The 16,900-nt window shown below is 43.3% G+C and overlaps 1 protein-coding gene across 1 annotated transcript in view; it reads right to left on the reverse strand.

Annotated features, from left to right (window-relative positions):
• Positions 1-16,900, reverse strand: part of EGFR (epidermal growth factor receptor) — a 278,427-nt gene that overhangs the window by 20,159 nt on the left and 241,368 nt on the right. Inside the window, exons 20-21 of the mRNA XM_073550044.1 lie at positions 4,951-5,136; positions 4,157-4,312 (exon numbers count right to left, since the gene is read on the reverse strand). Of these exons, the coding sequence (XP_073406145.1) occupies positions 4,157-4,312; positions 4,951-5,136 (342 nt within the window). The remainder of the gene's footprint in view (positions 1-4,156; positions 4,313-4,950; positions 5,137-16,900) is intronic.

Below are 16,900 nucleotides of genomic sequence, written 5' to 3' on the forward strand. Positions count from 1 at the left end.
AATGTAAGACAAAACTTTTTCCTGAAGCTCTGGCTTTAAAAGCGGTTTGCCAACTCCTAGAAAACTAAGCCTTCGAGGCCTTGTGGAGCCAGATGATGACGCAGGCTCAACACCTCCTGCATTCGGTCCTATTTTGCTTTTGCCACTACCATCAGATCCACCACCAACACCATCATTACCAGCTGCCAACCCCCGCCCAATTCCACGGCCTCTTCCACCAGCCTTCCTCATTTTTGGTAGAAATGTAGACAAAATCCAACAAACTATATAGTAATGTAAAACAAGGTACAAGGTGTCTATAGGACAGGGGAGATTTTGAATTTCTGCAGACACTTGTGGACACTGGACACTTTTGGATTGTGTGAGGCCCACTGAATATCAGAGCGCTATGTCATAGGCTCGATAGCACAGGTGTGAAAAAAGTGACTAAAGGATAAGGGAGATTTTGAATTTCTGCACACACTAGTGGACACTGGACACTTTTGGATTGTGTGAGGCCCACTGAATATCAGAGCGCTATGTCACAGGCTCGATGGCACAGGTGTGAAAAAAGTGACTACAGGATAAGGGAGATTTTGAATTTCTGCACACACTAGTGAACACTGGACATTTTTGGATTGTGTGAGGCCCACTGAATATCAGAGCGCTAAGTCACAGGCTCGATGGCACAGGTGTGAAAAACGTGACTACATGATAAGGGAGATTTTGAATTTCTGCACACACTAGTGGACACTGGACACTTTTGGATTGTGTGAGGCCCACTGAATATCAGAGCGCTATGTCACAGGCTCGATGGCACAGGTGTGAAAAAAGTGACTACAGGATAAGGGAGATTTTGAATTTCTGCACACACTAGTGGACACTGGACACTTTTGGATTGTGTGAGGCCCACTGAATATCAGAGCGCTATGTCACAGGCTCGATGGCACAGGTGTGAAAAAAGTGACTACAGGATAAGGGAGATTTTGAATTTCTGCACACACTAGTGGACACTGGACACTTTTGGATTGTGTGAGGCCCACTGAATATCAGAGCGCTATGTCACAGGCTCGATGGCACAGGTGTGAAAAAAGTGACTACAGGATAAGGGAGATTTTGAATTTCTGCACACACTAGTGGACACTGGACACTTTTGGATTGTGTGAGGCCCACTGAATATCAGAGCGCTATGTCACAGGCTCGATGGCACAGGTGTGAAAAAAGTGACTACAGGATCACAGAGATTTTGAATTTCTGCACACACTAGTGGACACTGGACACTTTTGGATTGTGTGAGGCCCACTGAATATCAGAGCGCTATGTCACAGGCTCGATGGCACAGGTGTGAAAAAAGTGACTACAGGATCACAGAGATTTTGAATTTCTGCACACACTAGTGAACACTGGACACTTTTGGATTGTGTGAGGCCCACTGAATATCAGAGCGCTATGTCACAGGCTCGATGGCACAGGTGTGAAAAAAGTGACTACAGGATAAGGGAGATTTTGAATTTCTGCACACACTAGTGGACACTGGACACTTTTGGATTGTGTGAGGCCCACTGAATATCAGAGCGCTATGTCACAGGCTTGATGGCACATGTGTGAAAAAAGTGACTACAGGATCACAGAGATTTTGAATTTCTGCACACACTAGTGGACACTGGACACTTTTGGATTGTGTGAGGCCCACTGAATATCAGAGCGCTATGTCACAGGCTCAATGGCACAGGTGTGAAAAAAGTGACTACAGGATCACAGAGATTTTGAATTTCTGCACACACTAGTGGACACTGGACACTTTTGGATTGTGTGAGGCCCACTGAATATCAGAGCGCTATGTCACAGGCTAGATGGCACAGGTGTGAAAAAAGTGACTACAGGATCACATATTTTGAATTTCTGCACACACTAGTGGACACTGGACACTTTTGGATTGTGTGAGGCCCACTGAATATCAGAGCGCTATGTCACAGGCTCAATGGCACAGGTGTGAAAAAAGTGACTACAGGATCACAGAGATTTTGAATTTCTGCACACACTAGTGGACACTGGACACTTTTGGATTGTGTGAGGCCCACTGAATATCAGAGCGCTATGTCACAGGCAGAAATTGGCTAGTGTATCACAAACTATAAGGTGTATGTAGAATTGGGCAGAATAGGAATCTCCCTAGAGTGTAGGTCTGTAAGAACTGAACAAGTCCTCCACTTATCCTTCCACAGTGACACACAGATAGCTTCACTGTGGCCGTGATAACAGCCGTTACACGGTACTGAGAGGAGCGTGCACGTGTACGTAAAATTGTCAAGCTCCGTGTTTTTTAAGTATACGGACTGACACACGCTGTCTCTCTATAGTTTTGAATGTGATCAAACAGCAAATATATTTAACTGTTTGAAAGCTAGACAAAACTAGTAGGTGCAGGTCTGTAAGAACGGAACATGTCCTCGACTTATTCTCACAGAGTGACACACAGATAGCTTCACTGTGGCCGTGATAACAGCCGTTACACGGTACTGAGAGGAGCGTGCACGTACACGGCTGTCCGGTGTACGTAAAATTGTCAAGCTCTGTGTTTTTTAAGTATACGGACTGACACACGCTGTCTCTCTATAGTTTTGAATGTGATCAAACAGCAAATATATTTAACTGTTTGAAAGCTAGACAAAACTAGTAGGTGCAGGTCTGTAAGAACGGAACATGTCCTCGACTTATTCTCACAGAGTGACACACAGATAGCTTCACTGTGGCTGTGATAACAGCCGTTACACGGTACTGTGTGAGGAGCGTACACCGCTGAATGGTGTGAAAAAATGCACGCTCAGTACCTCAGCAGGACAAAAAAAAAATTTGGATTGCTTTTAAAAAATCAGTTTGCAGAGCAGTGGGTAAACAGCAATGCAGCTGTCAGGAAGCCTTAGAAGGCAGCCTAACAACCAACACCGCTGATCCACCACAATATAGCCTCCCCTTGCACTGCACACACAGTGACTGGTGTGTTGTACAGGCAAAATCGCTAGCAGCAGAAGCAGTTTTTTTTTCTTCTTCCCTGCCTAACGCTCTCCCTAAAGAATCAGCAGCAGCAACCTCTCCCTATGCTAAGATCGGCAGAAGTAAGATGGCGGTCGGCGTGCACGCCCATTTATAACCCCTGTGATGCCCACCAAAGCCAGCCAATCACTTGCATGCCCTTCTGAAAGATGGTGGTGACCCCTGCCTATGTCATCACATTGCCCACAGTGTCCGTGGATCCTGATTGGCTGAAAAAGAGCGCAAAACAAACTTTTGAAACGCGACTTTGGTGCGTAAGTCGCCGACCTCGTGGCCGACCTCATCCTAGGGTCGGGTTTCGTTTCATGAAACCTGACTTTGCCAAAAGTCGGCGACTTTTGAAATTTTTCGACTCGTTTCGCTCAACTCTAAGTCCTTATGCGATACACTGTAAATCGCCGGAATGTCTACTAAGCCAATCAATGGCCACATTGGTGACCCGCCTCAGCCACTGATTGGCTATGCATGCATAGACCTTGAAGTGTTGAGAAAAGATTTAGGAAGAAGATACCAGTAGGGGCTGTGCAAATATTGAAATGGGAGCTGCCAGTATTGGTGATAAGGATATTACTTTTTAAGCATTCTGAACCCTATAATAGTTTTTATTCCCAGCGGCAAGGACACATGATCACTTGGCCGCTGGAGCTGCTGGCAACGAAACAAGGATGGGGATAAGGAGCCATGCAGACAAGGATGGAGATGAGGAGCCATGCAGACAAGGATCGGGATAAGGAACCATGCAGACAAGGATGGAGATGAGGAGCCATGCAGACAAGGATGGTGAAAAGGAGCCATGCAGAGAAGGATGGGGATTAGGAGCCATGCAGATAAGGATGAGGAGCCATACATAATAAGTAGGATGGGGATAGTGAGCCATGCAGACAAGGATGGAGATGAGGAATCATGCATAGCAGGATAGGGATGAGGGGGCTATGCATACCTGGCTTACACTTGAGTCAGTAAGATTTCCCAGTTTTTGTGGCAAAATTAGGTGCCTCGGCTTATACATAAGTATGTACGGTAAATAATTTATTGAAATTTAATATGCTAACTATCACAGAAGATCAGTCAATATGTTATGGCACAGTAACCTATGTATAGTTACTATGTTCTCCCATCTTACCTTTCCACCTTCTGCATGATATTCCTTTTCATCTGCCCCCAAAAGCTTGGCCAAGCCAAAATCTGTAATCTTGACATGCTGGGGAGCTTTAACAAGGACGTTCCGTGCAGCCAAATCTCTGTGGACTAATCGTCTTTCTTCAAGGTAATTCATTCCCTATTGTGATAGAAGAATAGAAATAGAAAATCACTAATCTGACAAGAGTATCAAAGCTACAGCTTTGATACAGATAAAGACGCCAAAAGAAACTGTTAACTCGTGGGGTAAGAAGTGTATTAAAGGGGTATTCCTTTCTCCAAAATCCTATTCCGATATGTAGTAAGTGTAATAATAATAATAATATTAGCAAAAAGCTCCAATGTAGCATAGTTCTTCTGATTTCCTATGTCGCTTACTTACCTCATGTACAGGGCATTGCAGTAGCTTAGGTAGCCATGGTTGCAACCACTCATATTGTGACATTTAGTTGCCAGTGATCGTAACCATAGATACCTAAGCTACTGCAATGCCCTGCACATGAGGTAATCGACAGTGAATCAGAAGAACTATACTACATTTCTAATTGGAGGTATTTGCTACTATTATTACTATTACACCTACTACCTATTGGGATAGGATCTTGGAGATGGGAACACCCCTGTAAGTGCCTGAAATCAATCCTGTGTTCACAGAATGAACAGTAACAATTCCTGAATTAGATATGGAATGATGGGCTGTAACATTCTTGGCTGTTTTTGTAGTATAATACATACAAATTTGATACATACTGGAAAAGTAGTTAATGTGCACCTTACCTTGGCAATCTGCACACACCAGTTGAGAAGATGTCTGGAGCCAATATTGTCTTTATGTTCGCGAACATAGTCAAGGAGACAACCAAAGGGCATGAGTTGTGTGATCAACTGGACTGTGGAGGTTAGGCAAATTCCCAGCAATCTGCACACATGAGGATTATCAACACTGGCCATGACAAAAGCTTCCTAGAAGGAGAGAAGAAAGAACCCGTGATAATAATATTTCACCTGTACAGTGCCATCACGTGTACACATCATATCACTGAACCCCTGGGAACTGGTCATCCTATGATAAAGTTGTTCTCAGGGAACAAGAAATAAGGAATACATTTCGTAATCTTATAATTATCAAATCCCATTAATTTTGTCTATGGAGGTAATCACTTTTAACATGAAAAAGATTGCCATCTTTTTCCCGAAAACTGTCCCAGAATGGTAATAGCGCAGAATCATAGAATCATAGAATCACAGAATCGTAGAGTTGGAAGGGACCTCCTGGGCCATCTGGTCCAACCCCCTGCTCAAAGCAGGATTCGCTAAATCATCCCAGTCAGATGTCTGTCCAGCCTCTGTTTGAAGACTTCCATTGAAGGAGAACTCACCACTTCTCGTGGCAGCCTGTTCCACTCATTGATCACTCTAACTGTCAAAAAGTTTTTTCTAATATCTAATCTGTGTCTCTTCCCATTCAGTTTCATCCCATTGCTTCTAGTCTTTCCTTGTGCAAATGAGAATAAAGTTGATCCTTCTACAATGTGACAGCCCTTTAGATATTTGTAGACAGCTATTAAGTCTCCTCTCAGTCTTCTCTTTTGCAAACTAAACATTCCCAAATCCTGCAACCTTTCCTCATAAGACAGGGTTTGCAGACCGGTCACCATTCTGGTCGCTCTTTTCTGAACTTGCTCCAGTTTGTTGATGTCTTTTTTAAAATGTGGTGCCCAAAACTGGACACAATATTCCAGATGAGGTCTGACCAAAGAGGAGTAGAGGGAAATAATGACTTCACGTGATCTAGACTGTATGCTTCTGTTAATACATCCTAGAATTGCATTTGCCTTTTTTGCTGCTGCATCACACTGTTGACTCATATTCAGTCTGTGATCTATTAGTATACCCAAGTCTTTTTCACATGTGATGTCACTTAGCCCTATTCCTCCCATTCTATATATGCTTTTTTCATTTTTATTGCCCAGATGTAGTACTTTGCATTTCTCCCTGTTAAAAACCATTCTGTTAGTTGCTGCCCACTTCTCCAGTTTATTTAAATCTTTTTGAATCCTCTCTCTCTCTTCTCTAGTATTAGCTATCCCTCCTAGCTTTGTGTCATCAGCAAATTTAATCAGTTTACCCTCAATTCCTTCATCTAAATCGTTGATAAAGATGTTGAACAATACAGGGCCCAGGACAGAGCCCTGTGGTACCCCACTTGAGACATTCTTCCAACTGGATGTGCAGCCATTTACTCAGATTTGCTCAGATTTGGCCAGATTTACTCAGATTTGCTCAGATTGTGAGCATGTGCAGTAGGACGCTCCGCCGCTGTGACCAGGAGTTAGCCTGACAGTGTGTGGTCACAGCGGCGGCGGAGTGTCCTACTGCACATGCTCCCTGCCATCTCCCCTATCATTGATCATTATCACATATTCTCACTCTGTTTTTTTCTATTCCCAGGAGACTTATTGTCAGACACTGGACTTGGCAGACACATGGACTTGCCACTTATTCTGATAACGAAGACGCAAGTCTGATACCAGTCTTTTATATAATTAAGTTAATTTCATCTACAAAGTTGGTTCAATGAACAAGTTCTGTTTAAAAGGGTGGCCCACCTTTGGGGATTGTTTTTAACATGTATATGTATTTTGAGCTAAAAATCACTTTGCAGTTGGATTCAACTAAAAATTTGGCACCGACTGGCTTTTACAGACTCTTTGTTTCTCTGTACGTTAAACTGAACTGATATGTAGTCAGTGGCTATAAACCAGCTGAAAAGAGCTCAGGAAAAGAGGGCTAAAAGAGTTACAAACTCGACTGCCTAAACGAGCTCACTGACGGATTCTTAGTTCACTCATTCTGCAGCCAGCAATAGACAGTGCAATAAACGGGCTATAGAAGGCAAATAGTGGATACATTTTTAATGCACCATAATTTAAAAAAAATATATTTTTTAACCCACATACATGCATTTAAGTTAAGAAAATTGTTCCCAAATGCGGACATCCCCTTTTAATGGAAATGGTTGTCTACTTTCCTCTGGTTTTTTTCTGATGGGAAGACAAAAAGGTAGGATGCAGTATGTAACCAGTTTACTTCATGCTATCAGACTGCAATCCTCACAGTGAATATGCTGCTCTCTTGGCAATTGTCCCGCAGTCAGGAATTGTTTGCATAACACACAGACATCTGTGAAGCTGCAGGCAGTGCTGGCACCAAGATACATTCCTAGCAAACCTCTACCAGCTTGTGCTTCTGTGTCTACAACACTGTATCTGTGCTGCTGTTAGGAAACAAGCACTAGAGCTCATTCTTATTTTTTAAATCCTTTCTAATTACTGTAGCCCCTTATACCATATGGGTTTATTATGGCAATAGCTGATGTATTGTTGGTCAGGCAGTGTTACAATTTTTAGTTAATAGTTCACTTCTTTATTAAATTCTTCACAAGTCAGCAAAAGTTAGTATCAGCGGCAATGCCGTACAGCATCATCGGAGTAGAGGTGAGAGGCATCGCTGGACCGCGGGGGGGTAATAGCTCAGGTTTTACATTGTATATTTATCGTGTATAGGTTCCATTCATTTCCGGCGGTTCCATCTACACATTCACCTAATGGGGCTGTCCATTTTATTTTTATGTTTTATTTAACAAATGTGTTGGTACCCAGATTTTGTAGCACTAACTAATATACTAATAAAAATGACTAGTTTTCTGCTCTCGTTTTACTACAGACTTGCTCACATACTGCACAGTTCTTCCTCTCTCAGAATGTTATTTGATGGAGTAGTATGTGACCAGACCTGTCCATCTGCCTCGTCCAATTGAAAAACAGCTTTCCTGTGTGCCGTATCTTTCTAGAAGAAGAGGCTAATGGATAGATCTGGTCACCTTCTCTTCCATCATCAGTTCTTTTGTGGAGAGGAGAACTGTGCAGTCTGTGAGGAAGGCAAAACTAACATGTGCAGAAGAGCCTATAATACATATATGGAAGTTCTAGAGATGAGCGGATCAATTATATGAAAGTTCTAGAGATGAGCGGATCAATTATATGAAAGTTCTAGAGATGAGCGGATCAATTATATGAAAGTTCTAGAGATGAGCGGATCAATTTGCAGGACTTTGGTCTAGCGTCTAGGTTAGTAATACCTGGTAGATGGACAGGAAGCCCACAAACGTCTTAACTTTCAGAGTCCCCGGTGTGGCATTTGATTTGTCAGAACTGGATCGATGTCATCTGTGCGACGTGACACACAGATGACATAACACCGGTCCTGACACATGAAATGCGGTGCCGGGGACACCGGAAGGTAAGAGATTCGTGGGCTTCCTGTCCAGCTACCAGGTATCACTAACCTAGATGCTAGACCGGAGTCCCGCAAATTGATCGGTTCATCTATAGTAAGTTCCACAAAATTTTTTTCCCAAAGTCTTTTTATTTAAAGTTGACAATTCCTTTCACGGTGGACGACAATAGCAAACATTCCAGTGACTTTTTTGTCTAAACAGTAACCAAGACGCAAAAATCTCGAGGTGGACATTTGCCTATTTACCTTAAATCTTCCATAAATCCGTTATACAAACAAAACACGCTTTCCTATTCCAATAAAATGTAATACTGGCTATTTCCTGCGGCTCTGACTCAGGCGTTGGTGGACTAATTTGGGAGCCAACATAAGCTGGCAAAGGCATGTTAGCAGAAAGTTTCCTTCAAGATTTGCTGTTGCAAGAGACATTGTAGGAGCCTAGGGGATATGAATGCTGGGAAATACACGTGAACATGTATAAAACCTGCCCAAAACACTTGAAACTCTGCAGATGTCTATTTCTTACATTTGGGCCATTACAGGCCGACATTCAGGGCGGATTTCCAAGTTGCCATAGTAAGTTTTAGAACACAGTTTTAGCTGGTTATAACCTCGGGACAGCTGATAACAAAGAAACTTGGGGAAACTTAAAGGTATGGCCCCGGAAAACCAAGTCTGTTGTCTTCAGAAAAAATGCCACACTTAACCATGGGTTGTGTGTGTGAGATGTAATACCAGACACAAGCCCAGGTCAGCGGTGGCACTATATCTGAAAGAATGCAGCCATGTTTTATATAGTGACAAACAACTCCTTTAAATTTTAATTAAACTTTTAAACGTTTTGGCTGTACTTTAGATTTTTGGGGGTCCGGGTTGTGAGAGTGTGAACTATGGTGGATCCATAGATTTTCTATAACCAATCAGATCAACCATTGACTTTTGACTTTTTACCTATTCAGATGCTAATAACTAATATTAAGTTTATGGCCGAATTTAATGATTTTTTATTTCCACGTAAAGAAAGAATAATGCACAAATGAATTCTTCAAATGAGTCCGTTGCTTTAACGTATCATGCCGGATCAACCCCTATATTCATCCTTTTCATACCTTAAGATTCCCACCGATTTCAACTCAGAAAAGTCGGGGTCTCTACTTGGACATTTTTTATTAGACAACACTGACTACTATGACTGAACTGGAAAGGAAGGTTTTTTATTTAACCAGCCCTTAAGAATGCCCATCAAAGGAACTTGTCACCCCCTCCAGGTGTTTTTAACTAAAAGAGCAACCTTATGCAGCACTAATGCTGCATTCTGTCAAGGTGGCTCTTTTATTTGGCATCCCCTCCACCGCAGAAAGAAGCGTTTTTAAAATTTGTCACTTATACCTGAAGTTTGTCCTTGGGGGCAGATCTTTCCCCCAGGACACAGACGCCTCACATCCATCAGTAATTTCTTCTTGGCGCCGCCCCTGCAGCGTTCATTTATTTTCTTAGTGCCTGCGCTGTTATTTTTTTTTCTTGGGCATGCGCAGTTAGTGCTGCCCATCCACTGACATCACATGATGTCTTCCTTATCGCGCCTGCGTGGACGCGCGGCCCAAGATCCCGCCCCACAGTTTCTTCTGATTTATTCACACTGCAATGTTGCTGGATTTTTTACTGTGTTTTTCAGGATTCCAAAGTTCAGATTTGCTTCCACCATACCAGCGTGAACAATGCAAAGTGTTAGGTCACCAATGCAGATATATGTGACACCATAAAACATTTTTGGCAAAATTGGCACAGTTTACGTAAGACATTGTTAGGCCATTGAGTTGGTCAGGTATTGTTCACTTTAACACATATCACTAATATACACTCACTGGCCACTTTATTAGGTACACCATGCTAGTAACGGGTTGGACCCCCTTTTGCCTTCAGAACTGCCTCAATTCTTCGTGGCAGAGATTCAACAAGGTGCTGGAAGCATTCCTCAGAGATTTTGGACCATATTGACATGATGGCATCACACAGTTGGCGCAGATTTGTCGGCTGCACATCCCTGATGCGAATCTCCCGTTCCACCACATCCCAAAGATGCTCTATTGGATTGAGATCTGGTGACTGAGGAGGCCATTTGAGTACAGTAAACTCATTGTCATGTTCAAGAAACCAATCTGAGATGATTCGAGCTTTATGACATGGCGCATTATCCTGCTGAAAGTAGCCATCAGATGTTGGGTACATTGTGGTCATAAAGGGATGGACATGGTCAGCAACAATACTCAGGTAGGCTGTGGCGTTGCAACGATGCTCAATTGGTACCAAGGGGCCCAAAGAGTGCCCAGAAAAAATTCCCCACACCATGACACCACCACCACCAGCCTGAAACGTTGATACAAGGCAGGATGGATCCATGCTATCATGTTGTTTACGCCAAATTCTGACCCTACCATCCGAATGTCGCAGCAGAAATCGAGACTCATCAGACCAGGCAACGTTTTTCCAATCTTCTACTGTCCAATTTCGATGAGCTTGTGCAAATTGTAGCCTCAGTTTCCTGTTCTTAGCTGAGAGGAGTGGTACCCAGTGTGGTCTTCTGCTGCTGTAGCCCATCTGCCTCAAAGTTCGACGCACTGTGCGTTCAGAGATGCTCTTCTGCCTACCTTGGTTGTAACGGGTGGCAATTTGAGTCACTGTTGCCTTTCTATCAGCTCGAACCAGTCTGCCCATTCTCCTCTGACCTCTGGCATCAACATGGCATTTCCGGACACAGAACTGCCGCTCACTGGATTTTTTTTCTTTTTTGGACCATTCTCTGTAAACCCTAGAGATGGTTGTGCGTGAAAATCCCAGTAGATCAGCAGTTTCTGAAATACTCAGACCAGCCCTTCTGGCACCAACAATCATGCCACATTCAAAGGCACTCAAATCACCTTTCTTCCCCATACTGATGCTCGGTTTGAACTGCAGGAGATTGTCTTGACCATGTCTACATGCCTAAATGCACTGAGTTGCCGCCATGTGATTGGCTGATTAGAAATTAAGTCTTAACACACAGTTGGACAGGTGTACCTAATAAAGTGGCCAGTGAGTGTAATTCAGCTATACTAATACTAACAGCAATGTTCATATGAAGACACTGAGACATTTTGCTTTAAACTTGGGAAAATCCCAAAAATAAATGGGTTTCACATCCTACTGTGCCTTTTTTTTCACTAAAACGCTAAAAAAGTGATTGCAACATTTTTACTGTTTTATAGCACTTATACATTCTTTTCTATGGGTGACAAAAACACTGCAAAAGTGCTGAAATAATTGAAATGCTGCAGTTTTTTTTAAAAAGCAGCAGTTTCCCAATTCAGTAAGGGAAAAAAACAAACGTGTGCATGAGATTTCTGAAATATCATAGCTTTTGATGGTACTGTAAAAAGCAGCTATTAATTTGCATAAAAAAGCAGTAAAAATGCAGCAAACATGCAACTTGTGAACATAGCCTTAGTTACAAGAACTACACAGATTGTACCACACACTTTCTCCTGGAAAGCAGAAACTACTATCACAGATACTAGTTATGATTAGACACCTCCTGTCACTCAGTTACAATGAAAATGATGACAATACAGCCTGTATACATATAATCTTTTATCTTATTTAGGAGAACAAGGGGGAGTGATAATCACATTGTTCTCTCAGCAGGCAGAGATGTACTGCTCACGGCATATGGAACTGGTGCAACATGGGATCGATAATAGGAAATAGAGGCACAAGATGCAGGAAGAGAGTTAAATATCTGGAGGCTGAAGAGAACAGAGAGGAGGGAAGTAAGTACACTAATTTTAAAGGGTGTAATAGAAATTGAAATGAACAGGTGGTGCTTCTAGTAAATAGATTGGCATGGTCCTTCAGAGTAAGAGATTCTTATCAAACTCTCTGCTCCAGTAGTTACTAACCTTGAAGAAAAAAACATTTACAATTTCTAAAACAAAGTTGTTTGAAAATGACCTTTCAAAATAAATCCTGTAAAAATAAAAAAATATCAATACCTCACTGAGATAACCCTTTCATTTACCACATTTGTACTAAATGCTTGCTCCATAGATTAAACTTTGGTGCGCTTCTTGTCCCTTGAATTGCCACACTCACTTTACAAACTTTAGCGATCCTGGCACACATGACAAGCCATATGCCATTCACATTTTGTTCTATTCTCTTGAAAACAGGGAAGATGACTTTAGGTCATTGGCAGATGTTGCAACTATGTGTCAGTACTGAGCTCTTGGTAAATACAGGAAATGTTGGTGGATTCCATGAAAAAAATATTTGGAAGGGAAGTGTATCAGAACCAGACACATTTAAAGAGAAAAGTACCAAATTATTAGCAAAAATTGATGGCAGATTAAAAGTGTTGGATTGGTACATTTTGATGTCACTGAAATCAATGGATTTTCTATGTAATGAACATCCTCTTCAGTGAGATGCTCTTTGTAGTTGTTGTTTGTACTGACCCTCTAAAGATTTCTGTCTGCACAAAGTTCAATTTTTTTACATATTCATTACAAGATTTTATGGAAGCATAAATTGGCAACTATTAATATTGTCTTTTCGCACTGTTAATATTGCCCCTGTATAGACTGATACTGTGACCTGTAATGCAAGTGGTAGTGTAACTACTGTGTTGTGGACTGAGAAGAGCCTGGAGGGGTGTAGTGGGGTTAGACTTTTCTTTAGATGGATGCCAGGGGCTACTCAAGGACAGACCTCGGACACATGGCAGCTGACCCCCAAAGAGGTAGGGAGCAGGAACGGCCAGGAATGGATTGCACATCAGGCACAGGCAGGTGCCGGGCCAGTACCGGCAGACATGGCTGGTATACAGGTGGACACGGCAGGTATACAGGTGGTCACGGCTGGTGCTGGCAGGCACAGCTAGTAAACACACAGATACAACATGAATACAAACTGAAAGCACATGTGGCTCAGGCACCTCCAAACAGGTGGAGGTGCCTTAAATAATAAATGTCTCCTAGCTATTGATTGGAGACACGTTAGGACAATTCACAATTCCTTAAGCACAATGCCCGGGGATCTACCAGACAGGAGCGGACCCTGGGAGTCCACAGCAGCAGGAGGAAGCGCTGACTGAGATGGTGAGTGAGCCAGCGTCCATGCCGGAGGGGAGGAGGATGGGAATCGCGCAGGGACACTGGAACTACATGAGCACTGAGAAGACAGTAACAAAGTAAGTATACACCATAATAAAGAGGGAGTACTGATTGGCCGCAAGTATTGCGTGACATAACAATGTCATATGAGCCCTTGGAGAAACAGTGCCGACACCACTGGAATGGTGCTAGCACCGGAGATGAGTATTGGTTATGATTTTAATTTGGGGAAGCATAGGGATTCAGAAGGGGTTGTCCAAGTAGTGGAGAATCCCTTTAAAATACATAGTTTTCACTTCAGCATGCAATACTATTAGTACACCGTCCTTCAGCCTATTGTCCTTTATCTCTAATAAGACTACAACATCCAGGATGCCCAAATGGTCCCAAAGTATCCACGAAGTTGAAAATTCCAACTAAACAAAGGATCTTTCTTTCTCCATATTATTGTATATCATGGTTACATATTACATGGAGTGATGCCATTAAGCCTTCCACTCCAAACACAGAGCCTGCAACTTCTTCAGCCTTTGCAGATTTCCAGAAACTAAAGAACAAACTGTGTTTTGTTTCCAACTGTTTACCTTGGAGATGGCGAAGGTACATTGTGATCTATTAAAACTATGCCTGGTATTTGGTCGCAATCTGCTGCAAAAAGCCCTTTGTTAAAAAAAAATAAATCAGCCTATGGGAATTGTGGTTACATAGAGCTGCAAGGTGAGAAAAAAGAGCCGTTTAATTTGTCACCAGACCAGATTTTTCATGAGCTCAGTTTTAATGTGTAGCGATTTGGAAGGAATTTCATGTAACACATTGCCATACCACCAATGATACCGAGTAGTGTTGAATAACATGCACAGAATTTAACGCAAACCTTGCGATGTACAATACAAAATAATATTGTGGTACCGTGTTAGCCAGAAAAATAGATGTAAACCTTGGCAATCAATGAAGACGGAGCAAAATTTAAATTTGGCTCAAAAATGTATTATTTGGAGATGGACCAAATCATTTTACAGATATAAGTTCCTTACACAATGTGGATGACGCTGCCGCTCTATATAACACCACAATAGCTGTAGCTTTGGAATCCGCTGCCCCACTTACACATACCAAAACTCGCAAAATCAACAGACAGCCCTGGCACACCAGCCTGACCAAAGAGCTGAGGCGAGCTTCCAGGGCTGCTGAGCGCAGATGGAAAAGATCCCACTCCAACAAGCACTTCATCGCATTCAAACAGTCCCTCACTACTTTCAAGACCACACTCGCCACAGCTAAACAAACCTACTTCTCATCTCTCATATCCTCCCTGTCTCACAACCCGAAACAGTTATTCAACACCTTCAATTCTCTCCTCCGCCCCCCAGCACCTCCTCCCTCCCCACTCATCTCAGCTGAAGACTTTGCCTCATTTTTCAAGCAGAAAATTGATAACATCAGGGACAGTTTTGGTCAACAACCCCCAGAGCCCTTCCTCCCGACTTCCCAGCCCTCCACCTTCAAAACCAACTTCTCCACCATTACAGAAGATCGACTCTCCACTCTACTCTCAAGATCACATCTCACCACCTGTGCACTCGACCCGATCCCATCCCACTTCATCCCAAACCTCACCACAGTCTTCATCCCAACCCTAACCCATCTCTTCAACCTGTCACTAACAACTGGTGTTTTCCCCTCAAGCTTTAAACATGCCTCCATCACACCTATCCTCAAAAAGCCCTCTCTTGACCCATCCTCTGTATCTAGCTATCGCCCTATATCACTTCTCCCATACGCCTCCAAGCTACTGGAACAACACGTCTACCTTGAACTGTCCTCCCATCTCTCTTCTTGCTCCCTCTTCGACCGCTTACAATCTGGCTTCCGGTCACACCACTCCACTGAAACTGCCCTTACTAAGGTCACCAATGACCTCTTAACTGCCAAGAGCAAGCGACACTACTCTGTCCTCCTCCTCCTGGACCTGTCAGCTGCCTTTGACACAGTGGACCATTCCCTATTATTACAGACCCTCTCATCCCTCGGCATCACAGACTTGGCCCTCTCCTGGATCTCATCATACCTAACAGACCGGACATTCAGCGTCTCCCACTCACACACCACCTCCTCACCTCGCCCCCTATCTGTCGGAGTCCCACAAGGTTCAGTCCTTGGGCCCCTGCTGTTCTCTATTTACACCTTTGGCCTGGGACAGCTCATAGAATCTCATGGCTTTCAGTATCATCTTTATGCTGATGACACACAGATCTACATCTCTGGACCAGATATCACCTCCCTACTAACCAGAATCCCTCAATGTCTGTCCACTATTTCATCCTTCTTCTCCACTAGATATCTGAAACTCAACATAGACAAAACAGAATTCATCATCTTTCCCCCATCTCACGTGACCCCCCCTACGAACCTATCAATTACAGTAAATGACTGCCCACTCTCCCCAGTCCCACAAGCTCGCTGCCTCGGAGTAATCCTTGACGCTGATCTCTCCTTCAAACCACATATCCAAACCCTTTCCACTTCCTGCCGACTTCAACTCAAAAATATTTCACGCATCCGTTCATTCCTCACCCAAGAATCTGCAAAAACCCTAGTCCATGCCCTCATCATCTCTCGCCTTGACTACTGCAACCTCATGCTCTGTGGCCTCCCCTCAAACACTCTCGCACCCCTCCAATCTTTTCTAAACTCTGCTGCCCGACTAATCCACCTGTCCCCCCGCTATTCCCCAGCTTCTCCCCTCTGTCAATCCCTTCACTGGCTCCCAATTGCCCAGAGACTCCATTACAAAACCCTAACCATGACATACAAAGCAATCCACAACCTGTCTCCTCCATACATCTGTGACCTCGTCTCCCGGTACTTTCCTGCACGCAACCTCCGATCCTCACAAGATCTCCTTCTTTACTCCCCTCTTATCTCCTCTTCCCACAATCGCATACAAGATTTCTCTCGCGCATCACCCCTACTCTGGAACTCTCTACCACAACATATCAGACTCTCACCTACCATCGAAACCTTCAAAAAGAGCCTGAAGACCCACCTCTTCCGACAAGCCTATAACCTGCAGTAACCACCGATCGACCAAACCGCTGCACGACCAGCTCTACCCTCGCCTACTGTATTATCACCCATCCCTTGAAGATTGTGAGCCCTCGCGGGCAGGGTCCTCTCTCCTCCTGTACCAGTTATGACTTGTATTGTTTAAGATTATTGTACTTGTTTTTATGTATACCCCTCCTAACATGTAAAGCGCCATGGAATAAATGGCGCTATAA

This window comes from Dendrobates tinctorius, unplaced genomic scaffold (assembly GCF_039654945.1).
Source record: "Dendrobates tinctorius isolate UK_male_01 unplaced genomic scaffold, ASM3965494v1 ptg000162l, whole genome shotgun sequence".
NCBI classification, from domain to species: domain Eukaryota; kingdom Metazoa; phylum Chordata; class Amphibia; order Anura; family Dendrobatidae; genus Dendrobates; species Dendrobates tinctorius.